This window comes from Martes martes, assembly GCF_963455335.1.
Source record: "Martes martes genome assembly, chromosome: 17".
Lineage (NCBI taxonomy): Eukaryota > Metazoa > Chordata > Mammalia > Carnivora > Mustelidae > Martes > Martes martes.
In genome coordinates, this window is record NC_137905.1 from 51,975,512 (window position 1) to 51,995,989 (window position 20,478).

The 20,478-nt window shown below is 59.2% G+C and overlaps 2 protein-coding genes across 4 annotated transcripts; one reads left to right on the forward strand and one right to left on the reverse strand.

Moving 5' to 3' along the window:
• Positions 1-333: 333 nt before the first annotated feature.
• AKT1S1 (AKT1 substrate 1) lies at positions 334-8,864 on the reverse strand. Of its 3 annotated transcripts, none has more exons than XM_080827713.1 (5): positions 8,772-8,864; positions 4,477-4,862; positions 3,090-3,167; positions 2,837-3,006; positions 334-1,418 (listed from the first exon to the last, which is right to left on the reverse strand). In XM_080827713.1, exons 2-5 carry the CDS (start codon positions 4,853-4,855, stop codon positions 1,275-1,277), a joined length of 771 nt encoding a protein of 256 aa, XP_080683839.1. In that variant the 5' UTR covers positions 4,856-4,862; positions 8,772-8,864; the 3' UTR covers positions 334-1,274. The 3 variants fall into 3 exon arrangements, with proteins under 3 accessions (XP_080683839.1, XP_080683837.1, XP_080683838.1); XM_080827711.1 differs by lacking the exon at positions 8,772-8,864 and adding an exon at positions 8,132-8,210; XM_080827712.1 differs by lacking the exon at positions 8,772-8,864 and adding an exon at positions 8,039-8,132.
• A 367-nt stretch (positions 8,865-9,231) lies between these two features.
• TBC1D17 (TBC1 domain family member 17) lies at positions 9,232-20,257 on the forward strand. The gene is made up of 17 exons (XM_080827749.1): positions 9,232-9,279; positions 9,560-9,658; positions 9,890-9,964; positions 13,109-13,232; positions 13,962-14,169; positions 14,874-14,985; positions 15,095-15,253; positions 15,591-15,719; positions 15,822-15,925; positions 16,496-16,590; positions 17,015-17,131; positions 17,232-17,332; positions 17,416-17,515; positions 18,436-18,533; positions 18,692-18,808; positions 19,331-19,417; positions 19,509-20,257. Exons 1-17 carry the CDS (start codon positions 9,259-9,261, stop codon positions 19,710-19,712), a joined length of 1,950 nt encoding a protein of 649 aa, XP_080683875.1. The 5' UTR covers positions 9,232-9,258; the 3' UTR covers positions 19,713-20,257.
• The last annotated feature ends 221 nt before the right edge of the window (positions 20,258-20,478 follow it).

The following is a 20,478-nucleotide window of genomic DNA, read 5'->3' on the forward strand; positions in this document are numbered from 1 at the left end:
ATCGCACCAGGTGCCATTTGTTCTCTAAAGCTGTCTTGTATTAGAAAACTCCCGGCCTCAGCTAGACGTTCCTGGCTTTACTGGGGACTATGTGGACTCAGAACACTGATTCCTTAAAGACCATTCACATTCCAACACTTGCCCCCCAGAATATTGGGGATTAATGGTCACATAGGACTGGAATTCTTCCTTCACACCCCATGAGTCTCTCTTCTTTTCTGTAAAATGGGGACAATAATTCCAACTCCCAGCTTTGCACTGAAAAAATTAGTGAGATGCCGCTCTTTCGGCTTCACAAAGCGTTTGTTGAATGAACACAATTTATACTCATTTGTCAGAGGTAAAACTCTTTAATCTCAGACCACCCCTCCCAACTCCCGATCCCCACCCACGACTCTCTCCCCCACACAAGGGCCGGAGAGCGAGGGCCCCTGCCCCCCACCTTGGGTGGACGAGGGCCCTTTAAGGCACCTGTGGGGGTGGGGGGAGAGGGGCGGGAGCTGGTGCCGTCCTGGGTGCAAGGACGGACTACGATTGGCAGGCTGTTATGGGATGGAACCAATGAGAGGGTGTCAGATGCAGGGACAGGATTGGGCCATCCCTGGAAGGGGGCAGAGGGGCACGTAGTCAGGACTCGGTCAGAAACGACCCCAGTCCCAGTAGTGTAAAGAACGTAAATTTAAGGCCGCAGGCCAATCCTGGGCACAGGAGGAAGGTTTGGCCACGCCCTCAGGAGGCTAGAGCCAATCAGGCGGGGAAAACCCAGGAAGGTGGGGGGGAGGGATGGCAACTCCCAGGATATTGGTGAAGCCCTTTGGGTTCAAGCCAATCAAATGAAGAAGTTGCCCATTCTCAGGCCGAACTGGCTGGCCAATACCCAATCCTGGGGCTTGACTGTTCTCTTTCAACCAATGCCGCGCGGGCAAAGCCCTTGTTGCCAGGCAAAAAAACGACGGGTAACCCCTGCGAGGGCTTTAAACTAGCCACGCCCCGATCTGCGAGCGACCCAATCCCTTAATCGAACGAATCTGTCGCCGGGCAAAGAAAGCGGCGACAGACCCAATAGGGAAACTAAATAGGTCCCGCTCCTCGGCGCGTGAGAAGGTCGTGGGGGGAAGGACGGCAAGGATTGGGAAGGAGGGCGCAATCCCGGGGCCCCGGGGACCTGAGAGGCCGGCCCCGGGTCGGACTCGGATTGGCCGGCCCCGGGGGCGGGGCAGGGGTGTAGTGTGGGGCGGGGCGGATGCTGGGCCGGGAAGCGCTCTCCCCGGGCCTCAGTATTTCCGCTTCAGCTTCTGGAAGTCGCTGGTGTTGAGCCGCGGTCGCGGCAGGTCCCCGAAGACCTGGGTGTCCTCAGCCTCCCGCAGCACCAGCGCGCGCATGCTCGCCGCGATGCGGTCCAGGTCCGGCGAAGAGGGCTGCGGGGACCGGGGCGGGGTCAGCGCCCGCTGCGGCCCCGCCCTCACCCCACCCCTCCCCACTCCCGCCCCAGCACTTTGCCTACACCCACGAAGGCCCCTTACCCTGACTTGCTCCGCGTAGGATCCTCCTACCAAACTCAAAACACCACCTCCTCCATGAAGCCTTCCTGCCCTTCTCCTCCCCTTCTTGGCCTGACTCTATGTGCAAGAACAGCCACCTGTCCCACTGCCCTTCCAGTTCCTTCTTACACAGCGGAACTGTGCTGCTCTGGTGACCATCACTCTGCTGACCATCAAGGCTGTGTGCACCCAGAGAGTCAGGTCTAAAGATTTGGGTTGGGCTTGGCACACTGAGTCACGGAACAATCAAGCCTCTGCCACTGGCTAGCTGTCAACAAGCATTTCATCTCCTGAGGCTTTGGTCTCCCCTTTTTAAAACACGGGGCTGATGACAGAGCCTGAGACAATCAGCACAGTGATTGCTCAAGTACCGTCCACTACCATGCTGCCCGCGCTGTAGGGAAAGGATCCCTTTTCTGGCTGGCCTCCCCTAAGGAGGGCCCTGTCATCCTGTCTGCAGCCCCAGCAGCTCGTGCAATCTCCCTGATGGCCTGACGCCTTCAGCTGGGCCTGGCCTTCCCCAGAATGGGAGAGGCCACGGACAGAGGCTGGACCTCCGCCCATTCAGAGACCCGCCCAGCGCCACCACTCGGGCCTCAAACATTGTTAACTGGGCTTCCCCCAGTGGCCGCGCAGACAGCAGCAGCAGCAGCAGCAGCGGAGGGAGGCTGCCACTGTGTCAGTGAGCCCCCTGAGAGGCACCACGGGGAAGGGGACCGTGAGACCCCAGGGCCTCCACCCTTGCAGTCTGTTAACTCCTTTCCGAATGGAGGCTGCGTTCCATTCCCAGCCCTGCCCCTCCCAAGCTGAGGTCTCGGGAAAGTCACAGATACTCCCTGTGCCTCAGGGAGGTTCAGGGCTGGGTGAGGAAGAGCCACCCAGGCCAGCCCAGGAAGGCCACAGGAGGGGTGGATGGGAGGCGGTGGGGGAGGGGCAAATTCCAGGAAGAGCCAGGAACAGGCAGGGTGGGGACAGACGGTGATCTAACCCCTCTGAGCCTCAGTTTCCCCTTCTGGAGGGGGTATCAAAATATCCGTGTCTTGGCTGGAGCAAGTATTCTGTAAGTGAAGCTGTTCCTGAAACCCCAGAAGAGACCTTCTCTGCAAGGCACTGGGGTACACTGTAAGGCTGCAACTGTTAAACCTTTAGGGTTCTGGCCCAAAAACCTGCCTCAGGAGGAGGAGGGCAAGATCAATCCTAGGAAATGTGGCTTCCATCCCTGAGGGCTTCCTGGAGGAAGTGGCTTTGGGTCCCTCCCTCCACCCTCCTCTCCTCTGCTCCCCTTTGCTCCTCACCGGCCCGTTCTCCTCATCCGATGACCGGGCTTCTGTCCTCTTCTCCTTGAAGGCCCAGACGGGCACGGACACGGGCAGGGACTTGGCATACTGCTGTGTGGGCAAGGCTGACGCCGGGGGCACTGAGTAGGCTGGGGGGCCAGCAGGGGTCTCCTCACTCAGGCTGCCATCTGGGAGAGAGGGCAGACTTCAGCCTCTGCCCTTGCCTTCATCCCAGCATCCCCCAGGGGTAGGGACAGCCTGGGACTCTTACCGTCTGTGCTCTCGGGGTCCGACTCACAGAAGGGGGGCAGGTCCTGGAGTGTGGCGTCCTCGTCCATCACAAAGAGCCCTGTGGATGGTGTTAGCGGCCCGGGCTGGTCAGGTCCCCGCTGCTCTCAGCGCCAGCCACCCCCCACCGCCACCGCCTCCCCACTCCTCGCATCGGCCAGGCCCTTGCAAGCCACACGGCTCCTGGAATCTTTCCCTCTGCCTCAAACACCCTTCTCCTAGTTATCGGCCTGGTCATCCGCACAAATTCAGTTTCTGTCTGTTACACCCTCGGATGAAAGCAACTGGCTGAACATACGTGAAATCCACATGATGTCTGGGATGAAGGACTCAAAATACAGACCGAGAACGAGACGATTATGATCCCTGTTTGACCGATGGGGACCAGGAGGCACAGAAAAGTTCAACCACTTGCCCCAAGTCTCCCACTTAATAACCATGTCACCGGGATCTGAACCCGGGCCACCTAGCTCCGAGGCTGTGCCCTGAACCCTATGCGGGTTTTCTCCGGTGAAGAAGCCAGCGTTAGTAGTAACGACAAATAAGTAAGTCCTGCTTACTGAGCCCTTCCTGCAAACTCCTAATCACTCTTCAAAGCCCAAACGTTATAGTCCAGTCTCTTCGAAGTACCCAACCTCTGGATTCCCCTCCGAAACAGCCAGTGGCTTTTCCTTCTGGCCTCCTTAAGCCGTTGCCTGCACTCCTGACTCCTCTGTAACTCCCATCTTTGTTCTCACAAGCATTAGGCACCGCACGTTTGGAAACAACTCCTGTTCTGCTCAAGCTCCCAGCTCAGGTCCCAACCCCACGGGCTCCACAGGGCACTGCCTCCCGTCAGGACTACCAATTCCTTGGCCAGACAGGGAGTCTCCCCAGGAAAAGGGCCCAAGGGGCGCCTGATTGGCTCAGTTGATTAAGCATCTGCCTTCCACTCAGGTCATGATCCCAGGGTTCTGGGATCGAGCCCCACATAGGGCCCCCTGCTCAGCAGGGAGACTGCTTCTCCCTCTCCTGCTCCCCCTACTTATGCTCACACTCTCTCTCTGTATCAAATAAGTAAATAAATTATTTTAAAAGGGGGGGGCGGGGCCTGGGTTGCTTTGTGTCTCTGTCTGGCACCTTCCAGCCCTTCCAGCCCAGAGCTGGCCCCAGGTTAACATGTAAGGACAGAGGCTCAGAGAGGGGCCATGACCTGCTCAGAGTCACACAGCGGGGCACAGGCAAGCCAGCCCGCCCCCCCCAGGCTCTCTGTGATTGCGGCTGCCACAGAACACCAGGGCTCAGAGACAGGCAAGCCCCACCCCTCCAGGAAAACTGCCCTTGGAGGCAACTTGCCAAGCCAAGAGCCACCCAGCCCTGGCCTGTCTCACCTCCGTTGTCGCTGACACCCAGCCGCTCGCCAGAGGTCTCAGTCTCTGTCGGCTCGTCCTCATCTTCGTCGTCGTCCTCCCTGGCCAGGGTAGGCCGAGGTGGGCTCCGCGCAGGACTGGGTGGCTGTGGTGCTGGCGGGGGCGCGGGGGGCCGGGCGGCGGCGGCGGCCCTGTGGGCCAGGGCGATGTCGTGGAGGCAGCGGCGGGCGGCCTCGGCCAGGGCCCCACGCCCGTGGGCTGCATAGGCACAGGGGCCCGGACGGGGCGGTGGGGGCGGCGCGGCAGTCAGCAGCACCAGCTCCGTGCCTGTCCGGGCCCGGAAGCGCTCAGCGGCCCCCACCACCGCCTCCCACAGCTCCTCGGGGCGCCCCGACGCCATCCACGCCCTGCAGAGCAGAGCAGGACAGAGAGCTGAAGCCCAGCGGATTGACTGCGCAGTCTACACCTGCCCCCAGGCGTCCACCTGCCCCTAGACGCCACTCCCATCCCTCCTCGCCACCTTGTCCTCAGCTAGGCTCACCCCCTTCCCCCAAATTCCTCCCCATCCGGACCTCCTGGCCCCATCCGTCCCCAACCCTTCAGAGCCTCATCCTTCCTGGTCCATCCAGTCTTCACAGCCCCAGTCCCTCCGCTTGGCCCTGCCTTGTCCAATACAGAACCACCAACCACATGGGACTAAGGAGCACATGAGATGTGGCAGGTCCAAGGGGAGAGGGACAGGAGTACGAAACCCACACTGGCGTTTGAGGACTTCGTACAAAGAGGGAGGATGTCAAAGGTCTCAGTGGTAGTCGGACGTTGACCACACGTCAAAAACACGACGTTTCAGACATAATGGCTAAATAAAATATATGGTGGAAATGAATTTCATCTGTTTTCCTTCTACTTTTTTAATGTGGCTTCCAGGAGATTTGACATGACAGGCCTGGCCGGCACTCCTTCTGCTGGACCATTGTTCCCCTCTTCCTGAACCTCTCAGCCTTCCCCTGCCCCTCCCTAGTCTCCCCAGCACAGAGTCATGGCCGCTCAGCCTCGCACGCTTCCAGACTTCTGAGGCCTGAGACCTACAGTCCAGATCCCGTGTCCACCACTTACTTGTCAATCTTTCTCTCACTCTCACCCTAGCGTGGAAGGAGCTTTCCCTCACCCCCGATCACATCAGTCCCCCCTCTTAGGGCTACAACATCTGTGAATCCCCCCATTCTAGCACAGGGCGCTCTGGGGGGAGGACTGTGTGGGTCCATCTCCGTCTCCCCAGTCACTGCGGAGCTACCCGAGGGTGAGCCTGGAAGGCTGATCCCGGAGCCACCAGCCTTGCCCCGCTCAGTGGCTGGCCTCAGAGAGCAGGGGCGGAGCTGGCTGCGCTGAGACTCCATTCATGAAGCTCTGTACTTCCGAAAAGACTGTTCGCCAGTTCCTCTGGAAGTCGTCCCTGATCCCCCAGGACGGATCAGCTGCCTTCCCTAGACCCACAGTGCCCTGGGCTACCTCCATTACAGCTCACTGTCCCTTGAGCTTAAAACAACAGTACCCCTGTCTGCCCCCTCCACCACACTGTGAGCTCCCCAAGGTCAAGATAAAAAGAGCAAAGGGTTGGGGCGCCTGGCTGGCACAACTGGAAGAGTATGCGACTCCTGATCTTGGGGTCATGAGTTCGAGGCCCACACTGGGTATAGAGATTACTTAAATAAATAGACAAACTTAAAATAAGAGAAAGAGAGAGGGAAAAGAGCAAGGGGCACGGGGGCTGGCTTCCTGCCATCTCAAACCTGCTGTGTGACCTTGGAGCACTCACTTGCCCTCTCTGTGCCTCATTTTTCTTCTTCCTGTAGAGTGGTTGAGCCAGGGTGGCTGGGAAGCTGAGGAGCCTCCTCAAGGAGGTAGGGGGCACCCCCCCCTCACTAGAGGAATTCAAGCAAGGTTCTAGTCCAGCCAGGGTCATGTGTAGCTTGATTTCAATTTGCTGGCCCTTTTCAACTCATGAGCACGTAAGCCAGTGTTTGCTGAGCACCGACTCTGTGTAGGGAGCCTACATCTGTCATTTCACTTCCGACCTGACCCACTAAGGTGGGAGCTGTTCCCTCCCAGACGAGACAAGCAAGGCTCGTGGAGTACAAAGCCCCTGCTGGAAGCCACACGCAGCAAGAACACAACCAGCACTATTCATGACAGACCCCAGAACAATTTCACGAGCACTTCCCACAGGCCAGGTAGGGATGCCAAGCAGGTCGTCACCATTCTCATCCCACCCTCTCCCCAACCCTACAAGGGAGGGGCTGTTATCACTCCACTTCAGTTGCAAACTGAGGGCCAGGGAGATTCAGTATTTTGATTAGGGTCATAGGGCCGGAGAGGAGAACCTGTTCTTAATCCCAAATGCCATCTTGCCTTCCTTAGCAGGAAACGTTTATGTCCAGATGGGGAAAGTGAGACTCAGAGAGCCTCAGGTACTTGTCAGAAGGCCCAGAAGTTAAATGGGTCAGAGTAGGACTGACTCTGCTCTCTGCCTGACTCCAAAATCCAACAGAACTGAGAGTCGCTCAGGGTCTCCCCTAGCTGACGGAGGAAACCAAGGCTCAGGGCAGGGAAATGACTGGCCCAAGGTCACACAGCCTGGCTGTGGTAGGCCTGGGTCTCTCACATCCCTGGGACATCGGGATTGAACTCTCTGTTCTAGCTAGAGTAGTTACAGGACTGAAAAGATTGAAATGGGGAGAGTGGGTGGGAGGGTCCACCCCCGCTGCAAGGAGGAGGCCTGGGAAAACGGGAGGAGGGCAACTCACGCCTCTCTGCGAAGGCCTGAGGGCTCTCTAAAGTGGAGTGGCCAAGACCAGGGAAGACACCACCCTTCCAGCTGCCGGAGGAAGTCCTGTATCCTCTAAGGAGCTCAGAGATAGATGGAGGGTTCCCCAGCCCCCCAGACTAAGGACTTTAGGATTAAGGAAAGGTGAGACTTGTCCCCCACAAGAAGGGGAGGGGAGAGCTAAAGTAACTGGCTTCTTAAGATGAGAAGAGAAGGTGAACTGAAGAAAATGACTCTAGGAAGAGGTGAGGAAAGAAGCGAAGTCCGCCAAAGAATAAGGGACGCTAGTGAAGCCCCCTTCCAACCACCTGTCAAACTGGCAGTGCCTCCTACCCGCCCAAAGTGGGAGAAACTCGAGGATGCCCTCCCCACCCACTACTCCGCGTAGCCGGGGGAAAGATGAACGTCTGGCCCTTTCCTTGACCTCTCAGGGACCTCCTCCCCACCTCGGCCAGGGGTCCAGGAAAAACCCACTTCTCTAGGAAGAAAACAGGAAATCCCGCCCAGGTGGGGGCCAGGACCGGAAGTCCCGCCTTTGGACGGGTGAGGGGCGCCCCGAGTACCCCCAGAGCAACCCCCAGACCCCATGGACATGGTCCACGACCAAGACAAGGATCCTCGTGGGTCCGGAGACCGGAGGATAAGGCTGTCTAGGTTTTGCCTTGGGTCAGACACGACGGTTCCCGCGGGCGACCCCTTTCCAGCGCTGAGCGTAGGGTCGCTGGAAGATCTCTGCCCTCTGATCTACGCAGGCCATACCCCTCCCGCGAGCGGCTCGCCCTCCCAGCGCCCCTCTTCTCTGGACGGCCAAATCCTCCCCACACCGCGGTTCACAACGCCGCCTCCACTCACGTGCCCGTAGCCAGCATGGCCGGCCCGGCGCCGTCGCCGCCCTCAAAAGACATGGCGGCGCATTGCGTCACTTCCGCGCGGCTGGCCCGCCTCCACGCTGCATACTCCGCCTCCCTCATCGGGCCGCCCGAGACCAAAATGGCCACGGGAGCATCATCGGATCACAGTGGGACAATGGCGACAGCAGGGTGCCCATAAGAAAGATGGTGAAAGAACGGCTTCAGCTTGCCCGGAAACGAGCCAGAATCATTTCGATTTGCTCCCAATACGGCCGTCGTCACGTGCATTCTCAGGACCACAGTAAACTAAGGCCAGCGACCTGACGCCCCTTACCCATCGTCGACCTTTTCCACAGAAGTGGAGGAAAGCAGTGCCCATTAACGACATGGTATCGCTTGCCCAAAATGTATATGGATTCTCCCTCCAACTTATCCCCCTTCAGCACCAAAGTGGGGAAAGATCCAATAAGGCAACTTTTTTTGCTTCGGTTTGCCAGGCTTCAATATGGCGGCTCAGGCCGTCGCCTCCCGAAGGTGACTCGGGAATTCGACGGGGTCCGCTTCGTTCCCGGGTATACTGACGGCTTCATCCCGTTAACCCAGGTTCCTCAGCACCTCTTGTGACGTACACCTCCTCTCACCTTCTTTTCCTTTACCCGTTTCTTTTCCAGGACCTCGATGTCGCGCCCCTCAGGGAGATGGGACTGCCCCGCATTAACATGGCCGCAGCAGCCAGGCTTTGGCCGTGCCCTCGAGCAAAATGGCATCTCATTGGCTTCGATGCCAGTATACAATATGGAGAAAGAAGCCGGTGTTTCGGCGAGAGCTTGGGCGAGGAGGTGGAGCCCTTGGACCCTCCCCCTTGTTTACTTCGTGGCGGGGGGAACAGCACTGCGCTTGCGCACTCTCGCTTGCCTGCTCCACCTTCCCCGTCTGCGCCATGTGACTTTCACCCTCGTGGTTCAAGTTCAACCACCCCATTCTGAAAGATGGTTACATCCACTCCTGTTCTAGAACAGGCAAGGGCGCTACCACTGCCCAGGCTTGAGGGGAGTCTCCTATCCGGATGTGACAGCACGATGACCCGGAAAGGGAGAGGGCCGGAGGAGTGGGACCTCGGCGGCGACTATGGAGGGAGCCGGTTACAGGGTAGGCAATAGAAACGCGTTCTTTTCTTTCTGTGGATGCGGAGCGACGCCCTCCGGTAGTCGGCTTCGCCCCAACGCCCTGCCCGGGTTCTGGGAACCCCCCTGAGCCTTAGCGAACACACCGTTCGTTTGTAAATGCGCTGTCACCCTCTCCTCCACTGCCCTAGGTTAGACGCTTACCTTTTAGCCCCGCCCCCTGGGCGGCCGGGAAGCGCCTGTGGGCCCCGCCCCCTGGTGTCTTTCTGTGTTTGGGTCCCGCCCCTCACTGGTTCCGTCCCCAGGTGGTGTTTGAGAAAGGTGGCGTGTACTTGCACACCAGTGCTAAGAAGCACCAAGACCCGGACTCCCTCATCGCTGGCGTCATCCGCGTTGTGGAGAAGGTGGGCCGGAAGGGAGCAGGGCTCGGGCAGGCCCAGAGCCGGTTGGAGGCGGCATCTGGAGGCGTATGGTCTGGAGGTCCCGATGGGACTGTGGGAAGGCAGGGGGTGCGGACTGGAGCGAAAGAAGGGGCTTTGTAAGTCTGAGGGGCCAGAGGACGGAAGAAGTCTGGAAATATGGCTTGGGGAGATTGGAGGGGGGGGATGTCCCTCCAAACCCTCTTTTTTTCTCAGGACAGTGATGTCCTTCTGCACTGGGTTCCGGTAGAGGAGGCTGGAGATTCCACCCAAATTCTTTTCTCTAAGAAGGTAGGCTTTCCTCCCTTCCCCTTTCTCCACTTGTTTTTTCCCAGGTTGGGGCAGTGAAGACATTTGAAGGACCTGGGTGTAATCTCAGACTTACTCTTGGAGCATATGTGATCCTGGTTGGGGTCTAGGCTCTCTTGGCCCCTTGGTTTTCTTTTCTCTGTGAAATGCGGCTGAAGGTGCCCATTTGAAAGAAAGCAGACACCATGAGATTCATAGCGGTGCCGAGGCAGCCCCCTCATCCCCTTTCCTTTTTGGGGGAGCCCTGCGATGGTGCAGGAGGTCAACACAGCCCGTGGATTCAGGTTTCACGGGCTCTCAGTCCACAAGAACTTGAAGGGGTGTGGCATTTCCCCACGGTCGGAAAGTATACTTTCTAGGGCTCCTTCCTACTTTCAGTACCAGACTTTGCTCTTTTTGTTATGAGAGACTCTTGAGGGTTTTATTAGAGATTGTTACAGATTTTTCATCACCAGGCCCTGTGCTGGGACGCGGAGATGAGTCTAACCCAGACCCTGCCTCAGTCTTCACCCCCATTCTGTTTTGGGAAACTGAGGCACAGTGATTGGAAGCCCCTTTCGTAAGGTCAGAAAGCTAGGATGTGTTGGAACTGGGGTTTGAACCCGGACTCTGTGGTTTCAAAGGCATGCCCCTTTCTGGAGGGAGCAAGTATTTGCACTGAAACTCTAAGGATGAGAAGGGGGCAAGAAGGTATTTCAGGGACGGCAGGAGGAAGAGCATTTCAGGATACAGGAGGAGATGGGATGTCTCTGTAGAGGGGGGTTTGCTGGGATGGTGGTTGGGCCTGAAATGCCCAGCTGAGAAGCTTGGACTGTGTTCTGGGGGTCCCTGGGGGAACCATGGGAGGAGAAGGGTGTGGATGTGGAAAGCTCCATTGGGAAACCCATGTGGGGGATGGGCAGAAGGTCCAAATGGAGGGAGGTTAGAATGATGGGTCAGGGAGAGAGAAGGAAGCCTCACCTGGGGCTTTGAATAACCTGGTGGGAGTGGGTAACAAATGGAGATTCCAGAATTCTGCTGAGGAACCCGGCTTCTCAGGGTTGAGGAAGAAGCAACCAGCATTCTGCATTTTTCGTCAGCCTCACAGGCCAGCTGAGTTCCTTTCTTGAAAATGTGGCTGTCCTCCTCGGTCCTCTCATTTTTGATTAACAGACATCCACTGAGGCAGGCTTCAGTGGAAAAGGCACGCACGCACGCAGGATATACTTGGCTCCAAGGAACGCAAAATCTGGCTGGTGACAAGTTAAGGAGACAAATTTATTCCTCTCCTCTCACGAGACACTTGGAGAGATGGGGCTGCTGGCCTTGGCTGGCGACGTCGGGGCCTGGATCACGGAGACCCTCCTGTGCGTGTCCTGGTCACCTTTAGATGACTCGTTCAGCCGCACCTCCTTTTAAGGGAGGAAGAGGGGGGCGAGCAGGGTGCCAGTCACATCTCTTCTGCTCATCGGGAAAAGCAAGACATTTCCCAGACACTCTGCATCAGCCCGGAGTTGTTTTCGGCTGTGAGGGATAGAAACAGGAGTGACAGCGGCTTCACCTGCATAGAAACACCTGCCTCTCCCGTTGAAAAGGCCACGTGTCACCACCAACCTGGCTTCCTTCCAGCTTTACTCTGCCATCCTCACGGCTGCCTTGTGGTCCAAAAAGGCTACTGGCGCTCCGGTTTTTTGGGACTGGTTTCGCTCACTGTGTTGCAGGTTGGCCGAGGAGCTCTGTTCGTCGTGATTGGTCAGGGAAGCATGCTGCTACATTCCTTGTGACAGAGGGCAAGAGCTCTTCCCTGGCAGTTAAACAGGCCATCCTGGAAGGGGTACCTCGCAGTCCCCTGGTCAGAGCCAGCTGCATGGCTGCACCCAGCCGGTAGAGCTCAGTGAGCTGCGATCGTGCTGTGTGCCCAAGAGGCAGAGGCCTGCAGACGCTGGCGGAAGGCAGTGTTGACTCCCATTATGTTATGTAAACGTTGATGAAACGTCCCATTTGCCCCACAAGACACGGGATGGCTTTGCTGGGGCTGGCTCAGCAGCCTTGTGGACAGGTGTCTCTGTGACTCCCCTCATGGCCCTAGTTGGCTGCCAAAGCTCCAGACAGCATGTTCTCCTTCCACAGCCTCCAAAGACTGGCCTGAATAGGGCGGTGGTCACTTCTGTAGGTGCCCTTTTTATCAGGAATTTCCCTCCTTTTAAACTCTCCCGAGGTGGCATCTTGGCTCCCACTGGCCGGAGGTGGGACCACAAGGAAGGCTGAGAAAGCAGACAGCGGGAGGCTTTACCTTCTGTTGTGGGAGGGGCTCTGTGCACCTGGAAGGAGCAGAGAAACGGCTTTTGGGCGGACTCATTGTCTGGTTCCTTCCAACAAGGCGCCTTATGCAGGGTTTTCCTGCATAAGGAAAACCTTATGCAGGGAGTCCCAGTACACTCCAGTTACTTTCAGCAGGAAGGGATTAAAGGCAGACCAGTAGAGGCTTGGCGAATTTGTACGAGGGCCGGCAGAACAGGACTGACCCTGCAGAACTGACCTGCCCGGGGAGCTGCCACCACCTCCAAAATGAGGGCAGTGGGGAGAGATCATCGTGGAGCCTGTGGAGGGGAGACCCAAGAACAATACCACCCGAGCTGCCACCCAAGGGCAGGAAGCCACTGGGCCCTCGCCAAGCCAGTGACTGGGCGCTGGGACACAGAGCTAGCCACCACCTCCACCCTAGTCACCTCTCGGCGTGCGGGGAAAACAGGAGCCTCCCTCGTCAGCAGCCCTCTTGGGAGCGGCAGGAAGTTCCCCCTGCCTCCTTCCTGCCTCCTTCCTGCCTTCTGCCTCCGCCTTGTGGTGTGACCCGTAGCTGCAAAGGAGTCTGGGAAGTGTAGTTTTCGCCTTCCAGCCTCTGCCCGACAGGAATTCATACGCTAGCCTGTGGAAGGGACTCCTAGCCTCTGCAGCTCTCCTGTACTTTGTCCCCTCCCTGCCCTTCCCCATGGCCTGTGGCCAGCACTATTCACTGACTGCACTGTCGTTTGCCTCAGTTTCCCTATTTGTTCATTGGGGCTGCCTTCCAGGGCAGCCTCGCAGCTCGGATCTGGAAACCCTGAATCTACAGCCCCTCACTCTCTTCTCTTCTTTTCCTCTCCCAAGGATGTCAGTGGGGGTGATTCCTGCACCTCTGAGGAGGAACCGACCTTTGACCCTGGCTATGAACCCGACTGGGCTGTCATCAGCACTGTGCGGCCACAGTCTCGGCACTTAGAGCCCGCCAGAGGTAGGCTGAGCCCGGGTCTCTGAGGGGCAGGTGGAGACACGTCTTACCCTCAGTGGTCAAGGCTCCACAGACCTTGCTGGCCATAGTCAAGGTGACCGTCCATCGCTGGCCTTCCAGTCTCAGGCGTGTGGATCGGGGTGCAGCACTGTCCCCAGCCCAGGTCCCTCCTGGCAGGGTCTCCGGGGTTTGCAGTCTTACTCATCTCTCCGGGCTCCTGAGTGGGTTGTGGGCACCCCCGCAGGAATCCTCTGCTTGTGAAGGTGTCTAGGCTGTAGCGGTGACAGTTGTGGGGTGAGAGGGTGATTTGGGCTATCCTGGAGTCCGACAAGGTTCTGGGGGCACCAGAGGAGGCATCCGGCCCCTCCGGAGAATGGAGAAGCCTTCCAGGAGGAGGTGATGCCAGCCCCTGGCCCTGGGGGACACCTGGGAGTTTTCTCCCCAGCAGAGAAGGTAGCCATGCAAGGCCAGAGGCCCTGGGTGTGTTTAGGACACTGGAGTGTGGGGTCTGGAGTGAAGGAAGGGCCGGAGATGAGATGCGCGGGGGCGCTGGGGATGGACCTGTGGGAACTGCCACCAGGTTAAGAGCACAGTCTTCGCTCTGAGGGCCACGGGGAGCCAAGGGAGATTTTCGAGCAAGTCAGTTGTGTTTCCAAGGAGACGTGGCTCCCCATGGATATCTGCGCTGCCTCTGCCTCCCCAGGCCTGCTCCCAACGTGTGCTCTTCCCCAGGTGCAGAGCCCAGTTCCCCTCGGGGCTCCTGGGCCTTCTCGGTGAGTCTCGGGGAGCTCAAGTCCATCCGCCGGTCCAAGCCGGGCCTCAGCTGGGCCTACCTGGTCCTGGTGACCCAGGCTGGGGGCTCCCTGCCTGCCCTGCACTTTCACCGAGGGGGGACCCGCGCCCTTCTCCGGGTCCTCAGCCGCTACCTGCTCTTGGCCAGGTGAGCCTTTTCCCAGCACTGGGCCTTTGTGGCAGGCCCTGGCCCCCTGCGGCTGCAGCCCGGCCCCTCAGGGCTGTGAAGCAGATTTAAAGGCAGACGAAGGGGGCGGCGCCTGGGTGGCTCAGTCATTAAGCATCTCCCTTCGGCTCAGGTCATGATCCCAGAGTCTTGGGGTCAAGCCCCGCATCAGGCTCCCTGCTCAGCAGGAAGCCTGCTTCCCCCTCTCCAACTCCCGCTGCTTGTGTTTTCTCTCTCACTGTCTCTTTGTCTAATAAATAAATATAATATTAAAAAAAAAAACAAAGGCAGACAAAGGGAATCAGCTGATATGTGTAATCACAAAGCCAAGGCGTGGTTTGATTTCAGGCAGGACTTGGGTCCTGGAACTTAGGAAGAATTGCTCTTTTTCCCTCTTAAGTTGGTATTGTTCTCCGGGGGTCCCTTAGGAGCCCTGACGACCGAAGCAGCTCCTTCCCCAGCGGCATCCCGGAGCTGCGTCTCCCTGGCCTGTCCCTGAATCGGTTCCTGTGGGAGGCAGGAGGGCCTCGGCCCTCAGTGGCCAGCCCTGGGTTGTGTGTCCACCCCTGGGGTCCGGCTGTGGTCAGGCTGTAGGTGAGGGACTCCCCAGGGGCGGTTGGACTGAGAGGGGGTGGGGACGCACGCGGGGCCCTCTGCCTGGGTGTCACCACATTGCCCCTCCCCAGCTCCCCGCAGGACCCCCGCCTCTACCTTGTCTTCCCGCACGACTCCTCGGCCCTCTCCAGCTCCTTCCACCACCTGCAGCTCTTCGACCAGGACAGCTCCAACGTGGTGTCTGTGAGTGTCCCACTGACCAGCCTGGCCCCCGTGGGCAGGGAGGGGCGGACCGGACTGGGTGAGGAAGGGTGGGGTGCAGCTGTGAGCACCCTGTTGGCCCTGTCCGCAGCGCTTTCTGCAGGACCCCTACTCCACCACCTTCAGCAGCTTCTCCCGTGTGACCAACTTCTTCAGGGGAGCCCTGCAGCCGCACCCAGAGGGGGCCTCCCCCGACCTCCTTCCACCCCCTGATGACGAGCCGGAGCCTGGGTTTGAGGTCATTTCCTGTGTGAGTATCGGGTGGACCCTGATGTCTTCTGGCTGTCACCTGGGCAGGGGACTGTAATTCCCTGGGCTTCCTTTTCCCCCAGAACGGGGATGACACAGCACCCCGGTCATAGATCGCATGAGGAGGGACTTCGAGGAGAGTGTTTGGAGCCTGTGTACCCATTTCCCGTTATTGTGGGGGGAGGGGAGCCTCCTGACACGGAGGTGGCTTTGGCACCGACCCAGGGGAGGGGTGCTTTCCACCCTGCGCGTTCACTGTCCGTGGAGCTAACCTGCAGGTGGGTGGCCCGGGGCCGGGGTGTGGGAGGCCCCGAGCTCACCGGCATCGTGTCACGCAGGTGGAGCTGGGGCCGCGGCCGGCCGTGGAGCGGGCACCTCCACTCACCGAGGAGGAGTGGGCCCACCATGTGGGCCCCGAGGGCCGCCTGCAGCAGGTCCCCGTGCTGAAGGCCCGCATCTTCTCCGGGGTGAGGCGCCAGCTGTGTGCTGTGGGGTCGGGGGACTAGGTAGGGCTGGCGGGCGGCCAGGGGGAGGCCCCTCTGAGCCGCTGGCCCCACTCTGTCCCCCAGGGTCTGAGCCCTGGCCTGAGGCGCGAAGCTTGGAAGTTCCTCCTGGGGTACCTCAGCTGGGAGGGCTCAGCCGAGGAGCACAAGGCCCACGTGCGCAAGAAAACGTGAGTGAGAGCCGCTGCGGCCACCCCAGCCAACCATGTCCCCCATCCCAGCACGGTACCTGGCCCATCACAGGGCTCGCTCCGCAGGCGTCAGTCACGAGCCCGCCACGTGCTGGGCACCCGCCGTCACACACGGAGACGGCGGCATCAGTTTTTGTTCCAGCAGCATAATGTCGTAGCTGTTGTCACTCTGCAGCCGGCTTCCTCACCCCGCGGGGCCTGCTTCTCATTCCTGGCACACTACACGTCGTGCCCCTGCTGTGCGTCCTGGTCCCCGCCCTGGTGCTCTTGGTCTGGCGGGGATGACAGACTGAACAGAAGCCCACAGTGGGGTGCCTGGCTAGCTCAGGAGAGCGTGTGACTCTGGATCTTGGGGTCATGAGTTTGAGCCCCATGGTGGGGGTACAGATCACTTGAAAAAAAAAAAAACAAAACTTTAAAGAAAAGCTCACAAGGGTATTCTGTGTCATGAGAGATGTCAAGAGGGGCACAGGGCAGGGGGAGCGGTGGCAAAGATGAGTAGGTGGCCTGCTTCGGTGGCCTTGTGTTTCACCTCCCCTTCCCCCTCAGGGATGAGTACTTCCGAATGAAGCTGCAATGGAAATCCGTGAGCCCCGAGCAGGAGCGGAGGAACTCTCTGCTGCACGGTTACCGCAGCCTCATCGGTAGGCTGCTGGGCAGGGGTGGGGTGCAGACATGACACACAGCAGGAAGGGCACAGGGAAAGCCCCTGCCTCCCTAGGAGTAGGGATGATGTCCTCTTCGGTGGGGAGATGGGATGGGGCAGGGAAAGGGAGCCAGACTCCTTGGGTTCAAATCTGCTGCCTACTTGCTGTGAGATCTTGGCAACTGATTTTGCCTCCTTGCGCCTCCTCCTTGGTTCAGTAACTGTCCGTTGCTGGCGATCTGGCAAGTGGCAAGCATAGTGCCTCATTCGAGGGTGCTCGAGGTGGTTTCTAGACCAACTCACACCTGCCTGGGGTCTGCCGAAGGGAGGAGCGGGGGCTGCTGCCCGTGGCCAGGAGGGACGGGCCCCCACAGGGCCCCCACAGCATTCTCACTTTCACATTCTGCGCCCTGTGTCCGCAGAGAGAGATGTGAGCCGTACCGATCGGACCAACAAATTCTATGAGGGTCCCGAGAACCCGGGGCTGGGCCTGCTGAATGACATCCTTCTCACCTACTGCATGTACCACTTTGACCTTGGTGCGACGCCAGCCCCAGGGGGCGCTGGGGGCCAGGCCTTCCCTTGGGGGGTGCTGGGGGCCTGGGCTGGGCCCTGACCTCCTCCCCCCTCCCCGTCCAGGTTACGTCCAGGGCATGAGTGACCTCCTCTCCCCGATCCTCTACGTCATTCAGAACGAGGTGGATGCTTTCTGGTGTTTCTGTGGCTTCATGGAGCTCGTGGTGAGGCCCCAGGCAGGCGCAGAGACAGGCCCCTCAAAGGATGGGGGGGTGTCTGCTTCCTCACATGGCGTTCCCTCCCGCAGCACGGGAACTTCGAGGAGAGTCAGGAGACGATGAAGCGGCAGCTCGGACAACTGCTGCTACTGCTGCGGGTGCTGGACCCGCAGCTCTGCGACTTCCTGGGTGAGTGTCTCTGCGGGCAGGTGAGGGTGGGGGGGCCCAGACCCTTCCTTCCTCCGCCCTCCCACCCCCCCACCACGTCTCTGGAAGTGGCCACAGACGGGCTCCAGAACGTTTGGTCCTGATCCAGACAAGGGAAACATCCCCGAAAAGCCAGAACGCAAAATTCCCACGTAAAAGCAGGATCGTGGTTTGGAGCGATCCTCAGCGAGACCCCGCCCCACGAGCGGGCTCCTTCAGGCTCCCTGCAGTACCGTGCTTGGCAGATGGGCCTGGGGCCTTGGCGTGGCCACTTCTGGGGGTGCTTGGACACCAGCCACCCGACTGTGCGGCGATCTGTCTGTCTGAACTATGTACAAGAACAGATTGAACCTGTCCTGCTGGACACTGCGGTTATTTGCAATTTTGCATTATGATGAGTATCATCTGGATAGTTCCTTTAGGCTAAATTCCAACAAGTGGCATTATATTCTGGGCGGTATTTTTACGGCTTTTGAAATGTTTGTTCCCATCACTACTTTCCTGGAAATTCTTACCAGCTGATGTTTCTGCTAGCCGAGTCTGTGAGTGTCCATTTCCTCACACCTCCACCAGCACTGGGTATTGATAGCTTTTATTTTTTCCCTGAGCGTCCTGCATCCCTTTTATGTGATGGTGGGGCACGGAATTAGCTCACCTCATCTGGAGTCTGGAAGGCAGGATGGGAAAGCTTCCTGTGGACCCAGAGCGTTCTTGGCTCAGCTCCGAAGCCTTCCCATGCTGGGTACGAGTTACTTGCCTAGACTGGTAGAGATTTCTACAGCCAGGATAACTTCGAGTCTCGGGCTGACCAGCCTGCCCACTGTGAATTAGGAGGGGACTGGAATGGAGTCTGAGCTCGTTCTTTGCCGAGCACCACCCCTCCCATCACTGTCTTCCTCCAGATTCCCAGGACTCTGGCTCCCTCTGCTTCTGCTTCCGGTGGCTCCTTATCTGGTTCAAGAGGGAATTCCCCTTCCCAGATGTCCTTCGGCTGTGGGAGGTGGGCCTGCCGGTGTGGGTGGGAGGGCAGAGAGCAAAGAGAAACCAGTCAGTTGTCCCAGGCTGGGACGTTGGTGGGAAGTGGGCAGGGGGAGGGCAGACCTGGGTGGGACTACAGGCAGAGGCTGGGCCATAGACACCTCGCTCTGGCTCTCCTAGGTGCTGTGGACAGGGCTCCCTGGCCCCAATCTCCACCTGTTGGTGGCCTGTGCCATTCTGGACATGGAGCGTGACACTCTCATGCTTTCTGGCTTCGGCTCCAATGAGATCCTCAAGGTGAGGCCCTGGCTCCTTCCAAGTCCCCCCTCCCAGCCCGTCCTGACCTGTGTAAGTGGACATGTTAGCTGAGGTGTGAACTCCGTGGAGGCTGGCACTGTGCCTGTGCCACAGGACCTTGGGGTAGTTGGTACTTCAGATAGGATTATTGAAGGTATGGTTGGCTGAGTGGTGAGCACCATGGCCAGGAGATCCGGCTTGTTTTTCTCCTCTTCCGTCCCATCCCTGGCTCCCAGCAGTGCCCTCAGAGTGCGGCCAGCCCATGAGGGGGGGACCTGCCCCTTCCCCAGTACATGAACTCGAGGCAGGGTCATGGGGAGAGCTCAGTGTCCTTTCCCTTTGTTGTATCCGGCCTGTGGCAAGCGGCCTGAAAGGATATGACCTCCCTTTCCCCCCAGCCCCCAGGGCCACCCAGTCTGTCTTTCCTCTGTTGTACCCCCAGCACGAGGCACAGAGTGGGCACTCGGGCGGTGGTGGTTGAGTGCTGGCCGGCAGGCCGGCCTGACCCACCCCCTCCCACAGCACATCAACGAGCTGACCATGAAGCTGAGCGTGGAGGACGTGCTGACGCGGGCGGAGGCCCTCTACCGGCAGCTGACCGCCTGCCCCGTGAGTCCGCCCCTCTCCCACCAGCCTCCGCTCTCCCCCTCCCTCCCGGGGTAAAACTACTGACTTTGCGCCTCTTCCCCCACACCTCCAGGAGCTGCCCCACAACGTGCAGGAGGTCTTGGGTCTGGTGCCCCCCGCAGAGCCCCAAAGCCCCTCACCCCCTACCTCTCCACTGCCTCTCTCACCCACCCGGGCCCCACCAGCCCCACCGCCCCCCGAGGACGCGGCCCCGCAGCCCGACAGCAGCCTGGAGATCCTGCCAGAGGAGGAGGAAGAGGAAAGCGCAGAGTCCTAACCCCCCCCCCCCCCCCCCCCCGGGCCGGCTGGCCCGCCCAGCACAGGCACTTTATCCTGCTCCCCGAGGCTGGGGAGGAAGGGTGTGAACGGGGCGGGCCTTCCCGCCAGTGCCTCCCACGCCCTCCCGATGAGCTGATTTGCTTACACGGACACTTCTCGCGTCCAGTTGTCCTCGTGTAGGTGGAGGAAGGAGGCTGCCTCTTTGGCATGGACCCGCACGGGGAGGGGGTGGTGGCTCGTGGTCCCTTTTGGCCGTGTGGCAGAGCCGACACCTGACCACGTGATCCTGATCCAGCCAATGAGACGGAAGAGACGGCCCCCTGTGGGCCGGCGGAGGTAGGGCTCTGACCCCTTCCTGGATCTGGGGCTTTTGGAGGAGTGAGGATGTGGTGCTGGGGTATGGCCGCCCCCAGTGCTGTGCGGCGACACATCCCGGACATAACCGAGATGGAGGGGCCTGCAGAGCTGTTAAGACGCTCTGGGGACTCTGCTTACCAGCTTCTTGTTATGTGAACAAAAAAAATAAACTCGTGTTTAACCTACTGTTTAACCTACTGCTTTCTGTGACTGGCACCAGGACTCCATCCGTTTCGTGACAGCCGGAGTGGACACTGATTCCCATTTCCCAGTTTCGGTCCTGTCCCCCTTCCCCAGTGGAGCCCCGCCGCTCAGGGAGAAGTAGGACAGCTTCTGGGGGTTCTAGAATAGGCGCACCCTTCTACCGCGAAGGCTAATGGCTTTGCTCCATACAACCGGGGGGGGGG

Coding starts and splice junctions, on each gene's coding strand:
- AKT1S1 (XM_080827711.1), bottom strand. CDS start 8,184: ATGTCTTTTGAGGGCGGCGACGGCGCCGGGCCGGCCATGCTGGCTACG. Junction 3,168..4,476: donor GGGTGTCAGCGACAACGGAG/GTGAGACAGGCC, acceptor CACCATCCACAG/GGCTCTTTGTGATGGACGAG. Junction 1,419..2,836: donor CGGATGAGGAGAACGGGCCG/GTGAGGAGCAAA, acceptor CGGTCCCCGCAG/CCCTCTTCGCCGGACCTGGA.
- TBC1D17 (XM_080827749.1), top strand. CDS start 9,259: ATGGAGGGAGCCGGTTACAGG. Junction 9,965..13,108: donor AAATTCTTTTCTCTAAGAAG/GTAGGCTTTCCT, acceptor TCCTCTCCCAAG/GATGTCAGTGGGGGTGATTC. Junction 15,254..15,590: donor GGTTTGAGGTCATTTCCTGT/GTGAGTATCGGG, acceptor CGTGTCACGCAG/GTGGAGCTGGGGCCGCGGCC.